At 42.5% G+C, this 23,878-nt stretch overlaps 1 protein-coding gene across 1 annotated transcript in view; it reads left to right on the forward strand.

Moving 5' to 3' along the window:
• Positions 1–15,274: 15,274 nt before the first annotated feature.
• The window catches only part of LOC124572507 (odorant receptor Or1-like), an 85,980-nt gene continuing 77,376 nt past the window's right edge, over positions 15,275–23,878 (forward strand). Inside the window, exon 1 of the mRNA XM_047131131.1 lies at positions 15,275–15,529. Coding sequence (XP_046987087.1) covers positions 15,275–15,529 — 255 coding nt within the window. The remainder of the gene's footprint in view (positions 15,530–23,878) is intronic.

Raw genomic sequence — 23,878 nt, forward strand, 5'->3', positions numbered from 1 at the left:
CAGAATTGGTACTAGCATTGCCGGCCGCTGTGGCCCAGCGGTTCTAGGCGCTTCAGTCCGGAGCCGCGCTGCTGCTACGGTCGCAGGTTCGAATCCTGTCTCGGGCATGGATGTGTGTGATGTCTTTGGGTTTAAGTAGTTCTAAGTCTAGGGGACTGATGACCTCAGATGTTAAGTCCCATAGTGCTTAGAGCCATTTGAACCATTTTGGTACTAGCATTGCATCATTCAAACGCGGAATCATAAATAATTTTTTCAGCAGTGGGTGATATAAAGGACAAAGAAGAATCGCATAGGTGGCGAGGCTCTCGGTACAGTTGCAGTCGCACGGTCTGCCTTACAGGCCGCGGGACTGGCCTGCTGTTCGTTTAAGGTCACCAACACCCATCTGAAACTTCGCGATTCAGACGCCCTGTATTAATAAAATGAAGAAACTATCCAAATCATTTTACACCTTGTACAGTTGAGGCTGCCCACAAGAACCCTTTGTGTCCTATATCAAATTTAGTGGGTGCAATTTACGTAGGTTCAGTATTTTAGATATTTTTATAGGCCTATAATTGATCAGTTTCCTTCTTGCAGGATTTCTAAAACAAATTTGAATGTGGGAAAAATGTTGGTTTCGTGGGAAACTGTTCGCTTATTTCAGGGAAACATGAGATAAAGTATCTGACAACAGTGATCAATAATCTGCGGTCGCGTCGAGTTGGGCTGAGACGATATGCGTGTCGGCACTGCCCGGATGTACTTGCTGACTTGCTCCCGATACGAATCCGCGCGCCGCGGATTGCTCGCATTAGGGTTCAGTATGAAACGATCAGTATCGTAATGCGGCATGCGCGATATTACTAAACCGACTGTACTTAAAAGTTTTTCATATGAGTAACGTTTTCAGAAAAAAAATCGTACAGTTCGTGACTTGCTAACAATAAGTATTCACAAATAAGCTGGTCGTTATCCGCTTCCTCAAAACTGTCAGTGAGTGAAATAAATATATAGTTAACTTATTAGAGTGGAGGGATGTGCCGGCATCGTCGTAAATACAGCATCACTTATCCATCCGTGTTATAACCCGCTGCTGAATTTAAAGACGCCAAATGGATGTGCGATCTTTCTTTCCTGGTAAGTATGACATCTCAGTTGAACTCACCAAGGGAAAAATCAGCTCATAAGTACTATGTATTACTATATGAAGACATTCGAAAGAAAATAAAGAAATTCCGAACTACGAATAAAAAACAATTTCAATCTTTTGTCTTCCCTACCCTAATGTAATACTGGAGTCAAAGAGCAATACTTCTAGGGCAATTATGAAAGCTTCAATATATTTTCAAATCCACTACAGTAAGTACACGAAATTTCCAAGTGTCAAATCTTGACAGATGAAATGACATTCATCTACATCTACATAGGTACTCAGCAAGACACCGTACGGTGCGTGGGCGAGGGTACTCTGTACCAGTACTAGTCTTTTTCTTTCCCGTTACACTCGCAAACAGAGCGAGGGAAAAACGACTATCTATATGCCTCCGTATCAGCCCTAATTTTTGAATCTTATCTTCATGATCCTTACGCGCAAAGTATGTTGCCGGTAGTAGAATCTTTCGACAGTCTACTTCAAATGCCAGTTCTCTAAATTTTCTCAATAGTGTTTCTCGAAAAGAACGTCGCCCTCTCGTTCTGGCCAAAGCAAGAATTAAGTGTCCTGCGTCACATAGGCATAACATTTTAAATATGTAACTTTGTGCACGTGCAGTTGTTAATTACTATTCACAAAAGTTTACAGGGATCGTGAATTCATTTCAGGAATTTATTTCTGAGTAAACATCACTCCATTGTGAACATAATTGCAGTATTTATCTTTCAGTTAAGTTCTTTCTCTTTTTTTCTTTTATTTCTTTTTTCATTTTTATTTTTATATATTTATTTTTTTGCTGCTACAGAAGAATCACAATAAATCGTAACAGTACCACGAATAAGCTATACAGCCATGCGGAAACACTACTTCATAAAATTCTATTATGCATTTCGATTTCAATACTGTGATTTGGTCATAGCTCCACCTCCAAGACTGAATGGTCGCTATTTCTGACTGCCACACAGAGGCCCCGATTTTGATCCCCGGAGATTGATGAGACGACAGGAACACTGTTGGAACAAACTAAAAGCTAGAGAAGTTGCAGGAGCTCCATTTATCGTTAATGTTTTTAGGATGAATAATTCAATGTAATTTCTTTTGCTGGCGGAATAAGTGACAGCTATTCACCACAGAATATACTTTCAGATCCACGTATAAAAAAATGAAAAAATTGCGATCTTCTTATTTAGTACTGTTGATGTTCAATAAATACAGTGAATGTTGCTTCTAGAATATGATTAAATAGCTCAGTCAATGTTCTCGTTTACAAATAAATAGATCAAAGTTACGTGTGTGAGTTTGTTCTCCGGTAAGTTTGCCGATATTTAGACGCAGAATCCCCGGCAGAGTGAAGATGACGCAAAGTAAAACCTGCGAAAGTAGTCTTAAATGCTTCTGAAAATCTTCACGATTTACATTTGCCATATCGTACGAGAAATAAATGTATATCTGGCTTCCTGTGGAAAGACCCGTGGAAACTAGAGAGACCTTATGGATTCGAGAGTGGATGCAATATTTGGACCACCTATCTTCCTCTGCAGTTCGCAAGTGTGATTGCTGTTTGTGACTTCTTTTCCTCTAGTGTTCTGTTTTATTTGCAGGACACGTTTATCGCGCTTCTATAGCGAGAATGGAAGTGAATAAGAAATTCATACGTATGAGAGATATTAAATACGCACAAAGAAATTTTATTTTGCCTTTACGCTTGGTATGAACTACGAAATTATATTAAGTCGGGGAACTTTATGGAGCTGATCGAATAAGACCTTAGTGAAAGGATGAAAGCCAACGACTGAACATCATTGTTGGCGTGCGTAAATTACATGAAACGTTGATTTATTTCGCTGCAGTTCACATTATCATGAGTTTCACCAATCACTGAGAGATATTTTATTGTATTGTATTTGTGTGTTTTGATTACCATTTCTCGTTTTTACGCAGTACCAATTTTTATTTTCTTTGATACGTATTCAGAACTGCAAAGCGCTCACTGAAACCAGCAAACAAAAATTTTACTGGACACACTGCATTGCCACTCGCCCTGAACGAATTCATTCTCCCTGAAGACGAGAACACGTTGCATGTCCGGCGAAGGAGCTGTGTAGCCGGCTGAATTTTTTATGGTCAGTATTATTCTCTTCCATAATGAAAGAACTCCACATTGCTCTAGTTAAGTGGGCAATCAACGACAATAGCAGCTTACCTTGGGAAATAAATATCAGTTCGCTTCTTGAAAGCCTAATGTGTGTTCCATCGGGTGACATTATATTGTTAGCTGGGCGTTATTCCGCAAGGAGGGAAGACCATTGATGACCGTACTAGAGCTCTGTTTTCCAGTACCAGTATCTTTAATTGATGTGTCTCGGAAATTTTCCATCAAGTGATAGAGCTTCGGAAAAGCTCGGGTATGCTTTGCAGCCTCAAATGAAGCGTTTGCCTTTGTTCTTCATCGTTTCTTTGATCTGCCTGTGGTCCACGTGACTGAGAACTACTCCTTAAATAATGAAAGCTGCGCGCAGTCTCTCGCTGGCGTGTCAGTACCGCAGAAGCAGAAGCAGGAGGGTGCACACGAGACACGAGAGGTACGTTACGAGTCAGCCCGGCCCACACTCGCGCCTGCTGTCCGGCCCCTACAGCTCCCTGCGACTTACAGTACTCATGTGGGCGAATCTTTCTTGCGATCTTCTGCTTCAGTAAGACACACGAATAAAACCGATGTCTGTCAATTACGATTCATAAAGTTGTCGTGACTTCTGTAATTCTGAGATCACTTGTAAGTTCTCACTTTAAATGAAGGGAAATAACATCAGATAAAAATTGCAGTATGTCAGAAAATAACCAACGAACAATGTTTAATTTGAAAAGTAATCTTTGACATCGGAAAAATATATTAGATAAATTTTGCGAACTACTGTATCAAGGGGAGAGGAAACTTGTAATTAAAGCAATACCAAATCTCTCTGTTTGTCATTAACCTTATTATCATTCAAGAGTAGAGAATTTCTCGCTTCCAGAATCAGTATTGAATATTCGACTACCTTAATCCAGAGTAAGACCTCCCGTTACAGTTATCGATTGATTCGTACTGGCAATTCTCGAGTACAGAACAAATACAGCTACTAGTCGTACTCGTAAAGGTTCTCGCGTGTGTGATCGCTTCGGTTTCCGCTGAACTTTACGAAGGAAATTCTTTCAAAGGCTGTCAGCAGTTGTGCAAAATTGAACGTTACTTTACAATGTGAGCTACAATAAGTTCAGTTGGATAACTCACCCTTAAGCTTTACATTATCACAACCTTATACAATTTTATAATATACTTCTCCATCTTCCCTAAAAATTCTCATAGAAACGGTGAAGCTGTTTAGATTGCAGTGCTAGAGTCAGGTTCTCCAAAATCTTAGATCTAAATTTTAACAAATGAAATCATACTTCTTTTTCACAGACAAAGGTGGACAAAGATGTTGACTCAAAACTAGAGGGGGGCATGAAGTATTTTTAATATTTTGGAAGACGAATGGCGAGTTGTAAGTAGCCATAGAACGGTTCCAGTTCCGACTCTTTTGTAAACCTGCGTAATAACAACTTCATTTTATTGAAAGAAAAACTACTGATTATGTTATTTTTTTCCTTTCCCTGAGAGTTAGTGGAAAGGGGGGGAGGGAGGTAGCGGCCCCTTTTGCCCACTTGTATGCGGGCTCTTGCTAGCAGCATGATCCCGCAAATCACGTCACAGATTAGGAAGAGAACAGAGTAAGGAAGGATGAGAGTGCATGTGATAAGACGTGAGAAGGAGCAAACAGGACAGGAATGCGCGCCGTCACAAAATCTTTAACAAGAAGAAGAAAAGAACGCGTTATTACGTCTAATGTCCACCTACTCATTTTAAACAGAAATGGTAGCAATTTGAGTAAGTGACGCAAGCATCCCAAAATCAGTCAGATCAGGGGAAGAATGTGCTTCACGAAGACCTGTTATTTGTGAAAGAATGCATACACAAGGACTACCTGCATATGCTTATACACTGAGAACATAGAATGGCATACCTTATTTTGGCAGATGCGTTGCTTAGCGTATGAGCGGCACTGGGCGATGCATGCGACCGTTAATACGCTGAGGTTCGGAAACCGCGTGAATGGAAAGTATAACGCTCTTTACCAGTCTTTCTAAATACTTCAGTTTCTCATTTCACAGGGTGTGCTATGTGAATGATAAATTCGATGTGATATGTATGAATAAAGCTTAAGTAAGAAATGTGTAATAATTATATTTGTAATCGGCTTCAAGCCAGTGAAGTTGAACTTCAGGTTAAAACATTTTTTTCCTCATTCGGTAAAAAACGAAATTCTCCGTATGTCTGTCTCTCCGACTATTAAGACCCCTTTTGCTCAGGAATAGGTCGACTTGTCAAGGTGAAATATATGTCAGATATAACACTACGGTTCTGTATTGTGTAACCAGAAGATACGGTATTTTTTGATAGTCGCAAACACATTCATGAAAACCTATATGGGACTTCCGATTGACCTAGAATCACGAAATTTGAGAAGAAGTTAGGGTCCATATTAAAAGTAATGGAAAAAATACTAAAACTTTTAATTTGTTGTTAATCACATTAAGAATATTTTTTCCACTATGAAATTACATAGCATTCGTAATCTGTCAAAAATTTCTCGAGCTACTATAAAGATTCTCATCTACTTTTCAGCAGCAGGTAGTGTTTCACGAGGAAGGTTTCTGTAAAGGTTTCGTGCTAACTGTCTGAGCTAAAAGGAAATGAAGTGCGCTGTCGCTGTGAAGACGATGCCTTTGTCATCCAGCAGTGGTGGGCGTATGGACGCACGACTACCGCTGACACTCCATGGCTCCATGCCTTTGACACGTACTGCATCTGTAAGTAAAGCATTATTGGTAATACGTAGATGCAGCACTACAATTCCATTGTTTAGGATGAGGTTCCCATAAAATATCCATTGAAGCATTCCACAACAACACTAGCCCTATGGCCGGCTGTACTGTTTTCTTCTCTGGAGATTTCCGTCTGATCTTACAGCAACAGCAATAGGGACGGGATTAGACGAAATTAACGTTTCTGCAATTTCCATAACTCCAAATCCATAAAATAACTGAAAACCTACAGTAGCGATTGCGAATCACACAAAAAATTTAAACTCAATATTAATACCTTCTCGAAAGCCTTGAAATTCCCGGGATCCATATCTTGTTAATGTCAATATCGATAATAGCGAAAATTGTCGAGATTCTCCATTGCTGCGATGGATGAGCTACCTAAAAATTTAACTACGCTTTAGCAGGACGTGAAGGCCCAACGGAATCGACCGGCCGCCGTATCATTTTCAGCCCAAAGGCGTCACTGCATGCTGATATGGAGGGGCATGTGGCCAGCACATCGCCCTCCCGGCCATATGTCAGTTTACGAGACCGGAGCATCTACTTTTCAATCTAGTACTTCCTCAGGTTCTCTCACTAGGGCTGAGTGCAACCTGCTAGACGAGAGGGCTCAGCAGACCAGATGGTCACCCATCAAAGTGCTAATCCAGCCCGACAGCGCTTAACTTCGGTGATCTGACAGAAACCAGAGTTACCACTGTGGCAAGCTTCCCATAGATATGGTCACAAGAACAGGTTATGGTATCAAGAGACAAGCATATATACACGAGGGTTATTCTGAAAGTAAGGAACGATCGGTTGCGAAATGGAAAATACAGTGAAAATATGTTGAAGCTTTGCACAGATGCATTGGGCACTGTGTCGAGAACACCCGTCGATCGCATCATGTTGCCCTTGTCAGTTCTGAGCTCACAGTGAGAACGTAAAGATGGCGAGAAATTAGCGTCTCTCGCCGAGTATGAGGGCCTGGCGAAAGATTTCGCCTGAAGCTATGCCATCCACATAACATAACTGTCATGCGGTTTCTTCTACAGGACAATTCTCGGCCGCACTCTGCAGGGGCAATGAAGACGTTCCTGCAGCGTTTCAATGGGAGGTGTTTGATCACCCACAACACAGCCTGTACTTGGCTATCCCTGAGGTTCATCTCTGCTCAAATGAACCGATGGCTATGAAGACAATATTTGGCACAGACGATGAGATGCAGTCCAGAGTAGAAAATTGTCGAAACGCAGTGGCAACCGTCTCCTATAATGAGGACATTGAAAAGTTGGTACAACGCTACGACAGATGTCTAAGTCTGAGCGGCGACTGTGTAGAGAAGTAGTTGAAAGGTGTAGCTAACTGCAGCAAAGAAAACACTTTTGATTTCATACTTTTGGTTTCCATTTCGCGACCTAGCGTTCCTTACTTTCAGAATAGTCCTGGTATGATAATGATGATGTTGCATTCAACTAATGCTGATTGCAATTTCATCACTACATTTTCAATTTCAGTCAACATAAATGGCTTCAATAAGTGACACCTGATACGCAAGCACAACGAACTGTAGTAGTAGGCTAAGCAGATACATCAGAAAATGATTTGGACTGGGTTAAAACCGATTATGGAACAAAAGTTAAATGGAGAGCAGAAATAGATAACGTTCTCAGTGCCAAATATAAAAAAAACAGTGTATCTCTGTACATGACTGATTAGCATGTAGAAAACTGAAAAGGCACTCTCATACCATTGAATTACGTTCCACATAACGTCAGTGCAAAAACTAATGAAACAAATTTTGAAATAAATACTTTGTTAAGAAGTTCTAAATACCCTACCAGGAATCTGGTTGATTCTAAGTGGCAATAAGAAAGTTTTTGCCAGCTGATTCTTGCAAAGGCGAAAACAGCAAGGTTCCGATACGTTTAATAATGCGATCTATTTACACAAATAACAGTTTAGATTTGAGAGCTTGTTCTTGTTTATATTACATTTGTTGTTGTTTATTTTAAGTGTAGATTGATCTTTTTCAACAACTAACGTAAACAGCAAGAAACGTAATGTAAATGTGACCGAACTGTTTGAAGACTAAAATGACGGTTCGAAACGAGTAACGACGTCATTTGTGTAAGTAAATAGCATTATGCAGTACGTGGTTTTTTGTTTTCGTCTTTGCAAGACTCTACTTACACGTTGTATCAGTTTTCCACATAACGATAGGAAGAAAATCTTTGTTCAAGATATCACTGTTACTGGGACACTACGTGTTATTTATGGTAATACGAAGTAGAGAAATACAGCATTACCTTTTTAACTAGCAGAACTGTAGTCGACAGAAACCACTTCTTATACCTTTTACGTTTAGAATCTCCGGAGGGAATTACAGTTTAGCACAAAGACCATGCGCCATCTACCAACGCTTGTTGGAAAGACTTTCTTCATTGTTTGGCTCCTACTTCAAGTTTCGAGACATGCAACAGTGTACCAAGCTGGCAGCATTACTGGAGAGGCGTTTCATGAAAAAATGGCACTTAGTACGTCTCCCATTTCCACACTTCACGCTAACGAGATTATCGATTGAATTGTGGAAACTTCTATAGCAACTAACGATCGAGAACACAAAACAAAAAAATAAAAACCAGCAGAGGTTCACAATATGCTAAAGAAAGTTTTCTATAGGAAATATAGATGAAGTCGCTCATTCGTCAATTACAGAAAAGCCTTCAGTGTTTGATGGTATTAACCCAGAAAGTCAGGTACAGAATATTAGGTGGGTATTTTTTAAATGAAATTTCCACCATTTGACTGTATAGATTGTTTAATTCTATTGTATAATCATGATTTCGGCATTTGGACATTTTCAAGTGCCACAATTTTGGCTATGATCGGACTTCTATAAATGAAATCATTATCGAAATATATTAAACTTCGTTATTTAACGCATGTGTCACGGCATAAAAGCGTCAACATATACACGAAGTGTCTGACAGAAATAAAACAAACATGTGTGACATACACTGAATAAAATGGTCGCCAAAAACAGTCGTTACATGTGAAGCACCATCGTCTCAAGCCACAGTGTGCCTTAGGACAATGGTACTTGCACATCTAAAGACTTCTTGGCGACCATTTTACGGCACAATTATTCAGTGCATGCCACACATGTCTGTTTTATTTCTGCCACACACTTCGTGGAAATGTGCTGACACCTGCATTATATGACCAACTTAAATATATTTCGCGAATGATTTCGTTTATGGAAGTCTGATGATGCCCAAAATTGTGAGACTTGAAAATAGCGAAAGCTTGAAATCATGATAGTACAGTCAAATGACGGAACTTTCATTTAAAGAGCATTACGTGACTATGACCCTAAACCATGGCCAAACTGCCGATAATTAGAAAGATCGAATTCGTATTAGGAAGTGTTAAATCAAATGAGAGAAGAAAGAAATTTATGGAACAACTTGACTAAAAGAAGGAATTGATTGATAGTTCTATCATCCTGTGGGATTAATGAATAGTTAGTTTGATAAAAGAGGTGCAAAAATACTAGAGGGAGATCAAGACCAGACTACATTACACAGTGTCAAATGGCTGTATGTTGCAGTAATTAAGCAGAGCTGAAGAGGTTTGTACAGGACAGACGAGCGCGAAGAGTTGTATGAGAACAGCCTTCAGTCTGAAGACAACAACAACATATCTGACATACTAGAAACGTAAAGCCAATTCTTCTACCGGCTTGAAAGAGCTACATCCAAATTTCGTAAAAAAAATGTCGAAATTGAGCATACCTCGACTAATGACTGAACAGCTTTGAACGAGAGTTTATAAATAAAGGCGTATATTACATATGGTAAGAAACACTGAAATTTTCATCTTCATTACAGAATGGCTAACCATGAACGCATGTATGACGAATTTCAACCAACATGTAACATCCAGTTCATTAAGCCCATCTACCACTCAGAAAAGACTTTATCCAAAAGACCATCATGGAAGCAGAAACATTCAGGCAGAACGACTATAGCCTATTAAAGGAATGGCGCAAGGGATGGAAAATCTAGAATCTCATCTACTCGTATTGTATTGTATTGTATGTTAACCGGGGACCTAGAAACGACGGATAGGCTCAATCCCCACCGCAGCCGCAGTGGTCCACAACCCCAGGACGACTACCGCAGTCCACTTCACCCCTCCGCCGCCCCACACCGAACCTAGGGTTATTGTGTGGTTCGATCCCCGGTGAACCCTTCAGGGAAACGTCTCACACCAGACGAGTGTAACCCCTATGTTTGCATGGTAGAGTAATGGTGGTGTACGCGTACGTGGAGAACTTGTTTGCGCAGCAATAGCCGACATAGTGTAACTGAGGCGGAATAAGGTGAACAAGCCCGCATTCGCCGAGGCAGATGGAAAACCGCCTAAAAACCATCCACAGACTGGCTGGTTCACCGGACCTCGACACAAATCCGCCGGACGGATTCGTGCCGGGGACCAGGCGTTCCTTCCCGCCCGGAAAACCGTGCGTTAGACCGCACGGCCAACCGGTCGGGCTTCATCTACTCGTACAAAATGTATCTAAAGGAGAAGCTTTTTCGCCAGCGTCAGGAATATCCCACAGGGACTGAGTCAGACTGAAAAGAATACGAACTTGTTACGGAAGATGTGCAGATACACATTTTTGACAATGTCTAGACAACCTCACTAAATTTGACGTACTTCAAAGCATTATTAGTTACCCTTATTGTTGGGGAAAGTGCGAGCATATGAGCGGACTGGAATGGCTTCTTTTCAGCTTCATCAGAGGTACTGCACTGGGCTCACCTTTGCTTTGAATACTTTCAAAGATTTTCTGTACACTTTTACGTGTGTTCTGTTTACTTCTGACGTTTCTAAATATTTATGTTTATATATTTATATTTATTGTTTTGTCATGTATGCCATACGACAAATAAAACCACATGCTGACTGATGCGGCCCTATATACATATACCTCTCGATTTGTTGGAACTCTCCAGCAATGCCTGCTCCAAACAAAGGCATCTGAAATGGTTTTCAAACTCTTACAATGCATCAAAACGTTTTACAATAAAACTTTGTAAAAATCCCACCATCTCACTCCATATTGTCTTACGGTGGAAAGAAATAACATTTGCAGATTAATACTAACATGTGACTTCGAACCAATGGAAACGTTTTGACGGGCAGGAAGAGATGTGTAATCTCTCGTGGCCATTATGATCGGGACAAAATCACGTAAATGTTTTGGAGCAAGAAAGATTAGCCACTTTAATTGATTGACTTTTGGGACAACTTCCTTTCTTTTTAGGCATGCCTCATGATCTTCTTCATTTTTACGCGCATTGCGCCAGTTCCCCAACCGCTGTATCTCAGAATTTCCTGTGTGGTGCATGTTACAAAGTCTTTCTTTGTTTGCCACGAGAATTATTATCCTCTGCAAATCTATTCAGTAGCAATTTAAGTGTTCTTGCAGTTTTCTGACTTATGTTATCCATTTTTTAAATCGTTTTACTTATACTTTTATCCCTTGTTACCGCCTCTCAGTTCTTCAATTTTCCCTCTGTCCAATAATGAATGGGAAGTTTAGTCTGCTGCTCGGTATGATACGAGCAGTAATAATTTCTTGTGATCCACTGGCCTGGTGTCGGTCTTTCAATTGGACGCTACGTCGACGGCTTGCTTGCCCCATTACTCCAGTTATCCAACTGGGGAAAGGGGACCTACAGTTTAACTGGAAATCTGAACCACTTGTTATTTCTGGCGACTCCTCACATCACTGGGCAGTACACACTGGTGAGCTAAGACTATTGACCCCCTATTTAGTAGGGTGCTGGTCCTCCTTTGGAATAGAATACAACTGTGCTTCTACGTCATACGGTTTCGACAATTCCTTAGTAGATTTCCGAAGGTAGGCTATGTCGCACCAGATGTCTAAGCACTCGTCACTGATGTCCCATAAACTGCGGGCCGGTGCTTTGTGGGCGTGGAAATTGCGCCTCGTAGTGTCCAAGATGTGTTCCATTGGGTTCAGATCAGGCGAATTTAGTGACACTAACCAGAGTTCACCGTCATTCTCCTCAAACCACGGTGACTTTGTCAAATGGACAGTTATCCTGCTGGAAAATACCAACGTTGTCCTGGAACACATCAAGCATAAATTGATAGAAGTGACCTGCAATAATGTTCATGTAGCCCGTGCTTGTCATGATGTCGTCACTACCACAGGTCTCATAGAAACAAAAGTGAGTGTTACCCATAGCACAATACTGCCCCAATGGCCTCAGTCCGTGGCGCTAAGCATGATTCGAGCAGCGTTTCCATGGACAACGGCACATCCGGACACGACCATCGAGTTGATGTAACAAGAAACTTGATTCGTTAGACCAGGCTATACATTTCCAATCCCAGTGACACCATCCCAATTGCAATAGTAATTCCGAATTGGCTGCTGGGAATACAGAGGTGTCTCTGCTGCGGAGGCCCAGGTTCAACCAAAAATGCGCTCCGCGCTGGGTTGCCACGCGGTCTCACGCACCTTGCCACGGTTCGCGCGGTTCGTGTCCTCCCTCGGGCATGGGTGTGTGTGTGTTGTCCTTAGCGTAAGTTAGTTTAAATTAGATTAAGTAGTGTGTAAGCCTAGGGACCGATGAGATCACTACAAATTTCCAAATTTTCTACAATGTGCGCTGAACGGGGCACCAGAAACATTAATGCCTTCATTTGCATTGTACTCTGTCGTTAGATCTGCCACACATTGCCGTCTATTCTGCTTCTCCGGACGAGGAAGCCTACGACCACTTCATTCTGTGATGAGGAGTAGGCCTACGCCTGCAGTTCCTTGTGACCTAATTGGGCATCACCGTCCTTCACTCTCCATAGATGCTCACAACTGTAGCACGTGGACCGCTAAACAGATTTGCCGTTTCCGTGGTGCTTGTTCCCAGCCGTCGGGCAATAATTATCTGTCTTTGGCCAAAGTTGCTCATGTCAGCAGATAGCTCGCGTCCACTGCCTGTATCGTCGCTGGAGTGAGTCCTCATTCGTTTACGCCGCATTTATACAGGGTGGTCCATTGATAGTGACCGGGCCAAATATCTCACGAAATAAGCAACAAAAGAAAAAACTACAAAGAAGAAACTCGTCTAGCTTGAAGGGGGAAACCAGATGGGGCTATGGTTGGTCCACTAGACGGCGGATAACAACTGCGTTTTTTAAAATAGGAACCCCCATTTTTTATTACGTATTCATGTAGTACGTAAAAAAATGTGAATGTTTTAGTTGGACCACTTTTTTCGCTTTGTGATAGATGGCGCTGTAATAGTTGCAAACGTATAAGCACGTGGTATCACGCAACATTCCGCCAGTGCGGACGATATTTGCTTCGTGATACATTATGCGTGTTAAAAAGGTCGATATTGTGTTGATGTATGGCTATTGTGATAAAAATGCTCAACGGACGTGTGCTATGTATGCTGCTCGGTATCATAGACGACATCGTCCAAGTGTCCGGACCGTTCGCCGGATAGTTACGTTATTTAAGGAAACAGGAAGTGTACAGCCACATGTGAAACGTCAACCACGACCTGCAACAAACGATGATGGCCAAGTAGGTGTTTTAGCTGCTGTCGCGGCTAATCCGCACATCAGTAGCAGACAAATTGCGCGAGAATCGGGAATCTCAAAAACGTCGGTGTTGAGAATGCTACATCAACAACGATTGCACCCGTACCATATTTCTATGCAACAGGAATTGAATGGCGACGTCTTTGAACGTCGTGTACAGTTCTGCCACTGGGCACAAGAGAAATTACGGGACGATGACAGATTTTTGGCATGCGTTCTATTTAGCGACGAAGGGTCATTCACCAACAGCGGTAACGTAAACCGGCATTATGTGCACTATTGGGTAACGGAAAATCCACGATGGCTGCGACAAGTGGAACATCATCGACCTTGGTGGGTTAATGTATGGTGCGGCATTATGGGAGGAAGGATAATTGGCCCCCATTTTATCGATGGCAATCGAAATGGTGCAATGTACGCTCATTTCCTATGCAATATTCTACCGATGTTACTACAAGATGTTTCACTGCATGACAGAATGGCGATGTACTTCCAACATGATGGATGTCCAGCACATAGCTCGCGCGCGGTTGAAGCGGTATTGAATAGCATATTTCATGATAGGTGGATTGGTAGTCGAAGCACCATACCATGGCCCGCACGTTCATCGGATCTGTCCCTGGATTTCTTTCTGTGGGGAAGGTTGAAGGATATTTGCTATCGTGATCCACCGACAACGCCTGACAACATGCGTCAGCGCATTGTCAATGCATGTGCTAACATCACGGAAGGCGAACTACTCACTGTTGAGAGGAATGTCGCTACACGTATTGCCAAATGCACTCAGGTTGACGGACATCCTTTTGAGCATTTATTGCATTAATGTGGTATTTACAGGTAATCACGCTGTAACAGCATGCGTTCTCAGAAATGACAAGTTCACAAAGGTACGTGTATCACATTGGAACAACCGAAATAAAATGTTCAAACATACCTACGTTCTGTATTTAAATTTAAAAAAACCTAACTGTTACCAACTGTTCGTCTAAAATTGTGAGCCATATGTTTGTGACTATTACAGCGCCATCTAACACAAAGCGTAAAAAGTGGTCCAACTAAAACAATCATATTTCTTTACGTACTACAATAATATGTTATAAAAATGGGGGTTCCTATTTTAAAAAAACGCAGTTGATATGCGTTTGACCTATGGCAGCGCCATCTAGCGGGCCAATCATAGCGCCATCTGGTTTCCCCCTTCAAGCTAGACAAGTTTCGTTCTTTGTAGTTTTTTCGTTTGACGCTTATTTCGTGAGATATTTGGCCCGGTCACGATCAATGGAGCACCCTGTATATTGTACTTACCGAATCAAAAGTGGGTATTGAATCTGGTAGTATGCAGTGGTCATAATGTTGCGGTTCATCATTGCGTATTAAGAATACTAAAGAACCACACGTACGTTGCGACTGCGAAAACGCGTTGTTCGTTCAGCGAATAGTGCGTGGGGAACTGTATCTTTATAGACTAAGTAGCCAGCTGACAAAGAAATAGCGGACTAGGTAATCCCTTCGAGAGTGTCATTGCACAACCATTGAGAGTCTGGACACCGCTAGCTAATAGCGGCTTTGAAAACCGCACATTCCACAGCAGGAGCCAGCATGGAGCATCCGCCGGCGGACAGCGACTCGTTGGTGGTGCCCGGGTCGACCCTGCGGATGCTGCTGGGTCTGTGGCAGCCGCGGGGCGCGGCCCCCAGCACGCTGAGCAGAGTGCTCCCGTGCGTGACGCTCGCCTCCATCACGTTCCTGGCGCTGTGTGTGGCCCTCAAGCTGTGCGCCGACCCTCCGGAGGAGCTCGAGCAGATCACGCTGTGCGGCCTCGTCGGATCCGCCTGTGTTGGATATTTTTTCAAGGTATAGTTCACTGTCCATTCTCCAGATATGTGGTCGTGACTTCCATTCACGGTATACCTACAAGGTTACTTTACGTACCGTACAAAAACACCAGCAGTAGAAACAAGATACAATTTGCTGTCGAAAACTCCTCTTTCAGTTTGATCACTAGTTAACGTGAAAGATATTTTGGCTGTAGGAACAGGCAGCTGCATTGGAATGTCAGTAGGCTTTTTGGTTCATACTGACGATATTTAATGGATACAGAAAGAAAGTTAAGCCTCTTTCGCCTGTCGACGCTCACCAAACCACGATACAGCGAACGACGGGGTAGGTAAGGCGTTTTCAAAGTTACTACCCTGTTTTCCCTCGGTTCGCTACTGAGATTTATCGTCCACCAGTGTGTTCTGTTTGGACGAAGTAAAAACGCAAACTCCGACCACAGGCCATAGTGGTCCCATCGGAACTGGCCGACCGCCGTATCACCCTCCGTCAGTGGCGTCATTGGATGCGGTACGGAGGAGCACGCGGTTTCACGACGTACAGCCGCTACTACTCTGTCAAGCAGCCCCTCAACTGGCTTCACGAAGCTTGGTACACCCAGTCCCAGTCCTCCCACCAAGGATGAATCTCTGTCTGTACCGGGAATCGAACACGGGTTGTCCGCATGGCAGTCAGTTGCACTGACCATTCGGTCGCGGAGCCGGACTTAGACGAAGTACCACAACGAAATTTTTATTTTATTTTTTTTTTTTTCTTGTGAATTGGTTTTACCATCGTCTGACTTGTTCTTAGTGAACTAGGGAAAAGCAGTGACAGCCCTGTACATATTGATTTGCGTGAAAAATGGTATATACCTTTTCGTTTACGTTGAGGCTTACCTGCACATCGTCTGATTCGCAGTAGTCGTCGAAAAGGGACGCAATATTCTTCATTAATATTAATACAGCCAGTGCAACTAATTTAATGCATTTTCTTCATCACAACTTAGGAAACTGTTTCATTCATTTAAAACATAGTTAGTGGTCTGAAAGTTACAAATATTTTACAGTTTGGTTGTAGATGAAAAAAAGAAAGTTTACTTGACAAAGAACCATAGTTTCGTTTTCTTACCTAACCACACACACACACACACACACACACACACACACACACACACACACACACACGCGCGCGCGCGCGCGCGCACGCGCGCACACACACTGATGAGAGAGAGAGAGTGAGAGTGAGGTGTGTGTGTGTGTGGGGGGGATAAATATATTTAAAAATAACTGCAAGTACTTCCGGCAAAACATCATCATATGGCAGAAGTGAACTGGTTATACTTTTCATTACGAGACAGCACCAGAAATAGCCGTTCAAACATAAAATACGGTTTCGTGATATACAGGGTGCCCCAGAAAAATGGTCAGCATTCGGAAATATGACAGGAACGATCATTCGAAGCCAAAAAGCCTAGTAAACACGGACTCTAAAATGCATAACTTAAGAGTTATGAGCCCTACTTCATTTCCAATATTCTGAAACAAATCTCTTCTACTGCAAAGTTTTGGCTTTCCATATTTTGACAGGTGGTGCTGGGGATTAAATTAAGGAAAATATGTCCGCATTAAAGCATCTAGAAACATTCGAAGCAAAAAAGTCTACTAAACACGGGCTCTGAAGTCCGTCCCTTAGAGCTATGAGCACGTTCAACTTGGCTGCTGCGAAACACGTGTTCTCTACCGGAAAAGTGCTCATAGCTCTTAAGTTAAGCATTTTAGAGCCCATGTTTACTGCACATTTTTGATTCGAATGCTCCTTCCTGTCATATCCTTGGATATCCTGGGCCACCCTGTGTATAATGTAATTTTAAAACTTGATGCAAGATACGTCTACGTCTACACACATACTACGCAAGGCGCCCTACAAAGCCGAAAGGACGTTACTTCGCACCAGTATCAACGATTTCCTAACACATTTCATTCACGTACGAGAGCGTGGAAGAATGGAACCAACCCGTAAATTCGCGACGTAATGTTTGGAAATAGAATTCCTCTTACAAACAGAGCAAATAGGATGCCTCTTACAAACAAAGCTTAAGACTCAATTTCAACAAAATATCTATAGCAGCCCTTGCTACACTAACTGATGTTAATGTATTGAAGAATATAGACAGGTGTGCTACTGCTTCTATTAGATTTCACCAGGGCAGTGAGAAACTCAGAATGAAAAGAGAAGCCAGGAAAGTGGTTACATGTCAACCAAACTATACTGCCGGAAAAAATTAGTACTCCTGTTTGGAGGTTTCCATTTCACTCAAGATTTATTGTTGCAACAGTCCATATGGAGCATATGAAATGATTACTTTTATGGAACACAGACGGTTCTGAGGTACCAGGTATCGACCCCTGCTCAAACAAAATATTAGTATGCGGTGTGGCCTCCATAGGTGGCAACGCAGGCGCTGACTCTGGTATCCAGTCATTTGTACAGATGGCGAATACTGTCCTGGGATACGTTAAGCCGCGCCTACTGGACCTGTTGACGTAGTTCTGTAAAAGTTGTTGGCTGACGAGTTGCACGACTTACTTCTCGTCCCGTCATATCCCACATGTGCTCGTTTGGAGACAAGTCCGCAGATAGTGCTGGCCAGGGAAGTTGCTGCAAGCCTTTCAGGGCACGTCAAGTTTCACAAGCAGCCTGTAATGTCTGAAAGAAGAGATACCATCTTCCTATAGATAAGGCTTACCGTCCAATGGTCTTCTTCGGTGCGGATGCACTCACGTTCGTCAAATCTTACGGGAATTGGTAGATTGACTGCCGCGCGTGATGAGTATAGTGGGCAGGGGAACTGCAAATGTAGTGCGTGGACAGTAAGTTGGAAGTGTGGGTCTCACGGGTAGGGTGCCAGAGATAAGCCCCTGCAGTCACACTATCCTCTGTGTCCTCGATGGCTCAGTCAGATAGACCGTCTGCCATGTAAGCAGGAGATCTCGGCTTCGAGTCCCGGTCGAGGCACATATTTTCAATTGTCCTCGTTGGTATTTATCAACGCCTGTAAGCAGCTAATGGTCTGGACTTCATTGTAATTTCATTCTTTGAGAGCTGAAAATCACTAATGTCCGAAAGAACAGATACCATCTTCATATATCTGTTTGTGATGGTCAGATCGACACCAACATGTCTGTAGATGGCACTGTGAAAGGTCAGAGGCCATGGCGGTTTTCGAGACACACACCGACTCCAGGAATCACGATGTGATGGCTACTGGATACGAGAACAGGACTGGTTTGCTAATTGTTGAAGGAAGAATGAATTTTTGTTGTTTTCTCTTACCCTTAATGGCCATGGTACCAAATGATATATTCCAGTAACGAAACAAGACCCCACACCACAAGCCTCTTGAGGAATGTACTGACCCGTGACTGAGCTGCCTAGTCATTTGGTTTGTCAACCACAGAACATCTAGGGGATGCGATGGTAAGATGTATACTTTCATACCAGACTTCACCCACCATACTACTTGAACTGACACAGTTTGTGTTTTAAGCGTGGCGAGAACCTTAAGATGATCTTTTCAAATTGTTTCATTCGATGTCATAACTATACGAAGAATGTATTCGTGTCCGTGGAGGTCACACCTCACAGTGATGTAGACAACAGACATCAGTTTCGAGAGGAATGAAAGTATATTCATTTAACGTTACGTGATGCGGAAAACGTTCAAGCAACTGACTGCTGGTTCATGGTGTAACACTTTCCATTTCCATCAACGTATATAATTGGTTGTGTTAAAATTTACAATTATTCTATCGCTGCGTGTATCTGTCTACAGCACTTAATACCCTGTATTGTGTGACTGTCGTCTGTCCATTTCTGCTTTCTGGCTTAAGTCTGAGTGGCATATTTTCACTGCTACAAAAATGGGGGGCCGGCCGCTGTGGCCGTGCGGTTCTGGCGCTGCAGTCCGGAACCGCGGGACTGCTACGGTCGCAGGTTCGAATCCTGCCTCGGGCATGTGTGTGTGTGATGTCCTTAGGTTAGTTAGGTTTAAGTAGTTCTAAGTTCTAGGGGACTGATGACCACAGCTGTTAAGTCCCATAGTGCTCAGAGCCATTTGAACCATTTGGAACGCCCCTTCTTATTTTTGAATTTGCCAGCAGATGAGGAAACCTGGTAGCGTTGTATAAATTTCTTTACATTCTAATGCCATGTGACACAGGTCAGTGACCTACCCACATCACAAGGCCTGCCTCCTTATCAATGACATCACCACTCTTACCAGCCATGTTATCAGACTTATCACTGATATCACCTTTCTCATGTCACAAGCCAGGCAACCACTCCTTACTGTTACCCTTCGCGTGCCGCCTCAAACCCAACAATTCAAAATCCAAGATCTCGGAACTTGCGCTGTTTTACTTTTTAACACCTTCCACTCACCTCGCTTCCCCTCTCCTTCAATCACAGCATAGTACTTTACAGACTATTAAAGTGAAACAGTCAATTACAATGCAGCGATCTTGGCGCTCAAAAGTATCCCATTTTTTTGTCTGGTATATTAAAAAATAATTAATCAAAAATCAAATTACTGGAAATATTTTTGACCACGCTTGCTAGAGAAATCATTTTCAGAATATTGAAACAAGCCTGCCAACTTTCGTATATGACTCACAACTTCTTCTGGGTGTTGTGATTTTTTTTTTCGTCAGCATATGTTTCTGTGCCACGAAAAGCACGTCAGTCACAAAAGAGGGTTAATTTATAGCAAATGATGATTTACTATTATTTCTTTTACAGGCGGTTTTCAGTGTAGATCAAGCTCTGAGAATACTTGGTAACGATAAATACAATAACGATATCGAGTATGACAGCAGTCAGATTTCACTAAGAGTCCTTTCCGTTCCCACCCCCCAATACATGTCTCGATGCGACTGATGAGGATTCAAGCGATCAAAATAATGAAAATTTATATAATTTAGGGGGAAGTCAAGTGATGACTGAAACAGAAGTAGAAATAGTTATTGAAAGTGAACGTACTGGAAGGATGGAAATAAGAAGAGAAAAGGCAGGAAAAGGCAGACAGGATGATAATGGTATACAAACAGGAAGAAAATGTATCATGAAGAGAAATGTGATCTTACAAACTGCAGTAATGAATGGTCTCAACATTATGTTCCCAACAATTGAAGGCTATCGTAAATACAAAGACAGAAAAAGAATCGGAACACCAAGAAAGAGCTATGCGACATAAACGTAAGGTGGTAGGCGTGTTTCTATATCTGAAACATCATGTCTATTCAGATTTCAAGCCACTCGCATGAGAATCGCGCTATTAGTGGCACTATGAAGATGAAAATTACATTTGCTTTAAATACATACTGTAACGGTGGACTTCGAAAGCGGTCAGATGATTGGGTGTCACATGTGTCATACGTCTGTACGCGAGATTTCCACACTCCTAAACATCCCTAGGTCCATTGTTTCCGATGTGATAGTGGAGTGGAAATGTAAAGGGACACGTACAGTACAAAAGCGTATAGACCGACCTCGTCTGTTGACTGACAGAGACCGCCGACAGTTGGAGAAGGTCGTAATGTGTAATAGGCAGACATCTATCCAGAGCATCACACAAGAATTCCAAGCTGCATCAGAATCCACTGCAAGTACTATGACAGTTAGGCGGGAGGTGAGAAAATTTGGATTTCATGACCGAGCGGATGCTCATATGCCACACATCACGACGGTAAATGCCAAACGACGCCTCACTTGGTGTAAGGAGCATAAACATTGGACGACTGAACAGTGGAAAAACATTGTGTGGAGTGACGAATCACGGTACACCATGTGGCGATCCGATGACAGGCTGTGGGTATGGCGAATACCCGGTGAACGTCATATGCCAGCGTGTGTAGTGTTAACAGTAAATATCGGAAGCGGTTGTGTTATGGTGTGGTCGTGTTTCTCATGCAGGGGGCTTGCACCCCATGTTGTTTTGCGTGGCGCTATCACAGCAGAGGCCTACATTGATGTTTTAAGCACCTACTTGCTTCCCAATATTGAAGAGCAATTCGGGGATGGCGATTTCATGTTTCAACACGATCGAGCACCTGTTCATAATGCATGGCCTGTGGCGAAGTGGTTACACGACAGTGAAATCCATGTAATGGACTGGTCTGGACAGAGACTTGACCTGACTCTTATAAAACATCTTTGGGATGTTTTGGGACGCCGACTTCGTGCCAGGTCTCACCGATCAATATCGGTTGAGAGGATAGTGAGGTTAGAACATGGTGTTCGATTTCTTTTAGTGAATCTGAATCTTTTATTTGTAGGTTTAATTATCCATACTACATTTTAATCAACCTGTGTTTATTTGAAATATAATTACTTATAAATCCGCTGTTTACAGTTTTATATCAGTATATTCGTTATCATTCTTTGCATTAAGACACTAGAGGGTGCTATGGCACATGGGCGCCATCTAGTTGAAATTGGCATCTCGCTTCAGGATCCAAAAATACTAGGCTGTATCGGAAAATCGGAAATCTAATAGTGTATTCCAATCTCACAAGACATTCATAATAAGACACTTTTGTTGCATGCTCTAGGTCCAGCCAAGGTAAGTTCACAGATGCTACTTTGGTTCTAGCTGTCTGATATATCTGTGAATTATTTTCTGCTTGGATGATTTAATGATTTGTGAACTCCAAGGCAACAATTACAGAATAGAGGATACATCATTAAAATACTGCTAGGTGCTGTAGTCAAAAACCTAACACATGTTCAATTTACTTTATTACCTTCATAAATCAGTACTCACTGTGCAGTACCGAGTTGTCCACAATGCAAGCTGATCTCCCTTTCTGTTGCACTGAATTACAGAAGTACACGTGTGTGCTAACCTATCTATTAGATTTCACTCTGTTTTTCTGGGGATGAGAATTATGCACTTCCAAAGCTTAGTTACCACTACTTATAGGAGTAGTCTTTGCTTTTTTTCACAACACAAATCTTTGAATGGTAAACAGCAAATGGTAATCTTTGAGCTTGCTCTTCATGAAGATATGTCGCTTCTCATTTGGAAACCTTTACCTACAGCTGTTTATATTGCTACTTTTTCGTTTCTCATTACATGTTACACGATACACATTTGCACTATTACACCATTACACAGTTGCATCATTACAGCACAACCTGGTACCTCTTAGCCATTATCAGTTACCCAATACACTCTTACACCATTACCCTATTACACCATTACTCTGTCAAAAGTTGCCCATAATGCCAATATCTGTTTCCCATTAACCACTGCCCGTCACACCCTTAGACCATTACAACATTACACCATTACACTAGCATATGTTTGCCTATACCCCATTACTCCGCTACCACGTTACCTCATTGCACTGTTATCCCATTGCCGGCCGAAGTGGCCGTGCGGTTAAAGGCGCTGCAGTCTGGAACCGCAAGACCACTACGGTCGGAGGTTCGAATCCTGCCTCGGCCATGGATGTTTGTGATGTCCTTAGGTTAGTTAGGTTTAACTAGTTCTAAGTTCTAGGGGACTAATGACCTCAGCAGTTGAGTCCCATAGTGCTGAGAGCCATTTTTTGTTATCCCATTCCCCCAACTGAAGCAATTGCAGAGTTACACTGTTACACTATAATACCGTTACCCATTTACTAATATGCTTTTATGTTGTATATAAGTTAGCCTTTTACCAATACCCCATTGTACTGTATGGAACAGGGGACCTAGAAACTAGGGAGAGGCTTGCTCCCCGCCGTAGCCCTCAGTGGTACACACCCACATCAGGCTACAGCAGTCCACTCACCCCATCGCCACCCCACACCGAACCAGAGTTGTTATTCGGTTCGGCCCCCAGTGGACCAACCTCGAACGTTTCACATCAGACGAGTGTAACCCCAATGTTTGCGTGGTAGAGTAATTATGGTGTACGTGTATGTGGAGAAAGTGTTTACGTAGCAATCGCCAACATAGTGTAACTGAGGCGGAATAAGGGAAACCAGCGCGCATTCGCCGCAGGACATGGAAAACCGCCTTAAAAACCATCCACAGACTGGCCGGCACACCGCCGGACGGATTCGTGCTGGGGACCAGCATGCCTTCCCACCCGGAAAGCAGTGCGTTAGACCGCTCGGCTAACTGGGCGGGCAATACCCCGTTACACTATTTTATTCATTACCCATTACACTGTGGCCCCACTACCTCATTACCCTGTCAGCCCATTACATTGTTATCATGTACAAAGTTATGCTGTTACATTGTTACCTGTTGCCAGGTTACGCTGGAAAATGGACGCCAGTAGCTGACATCCTCAGTAGCTGACACCCATAACAGCTGACAACCACAGTAGCTGATAAC

Source organism: Schistocerca americana, chromosome 1 (genome assembly GCF_021461395.2).
Source record: "Schistocerca americana isolate TAMUIC-IGC-003095 chromosome 1, iqSchAmer2.1, whole genome shotgun sequence".
Taxonomy (NCBI): Eukaryota; Metazoa; Arthropoda; class Insecta; order Orthoptera; family Acrididae; genus Schistocerca; species Schistocerca americana.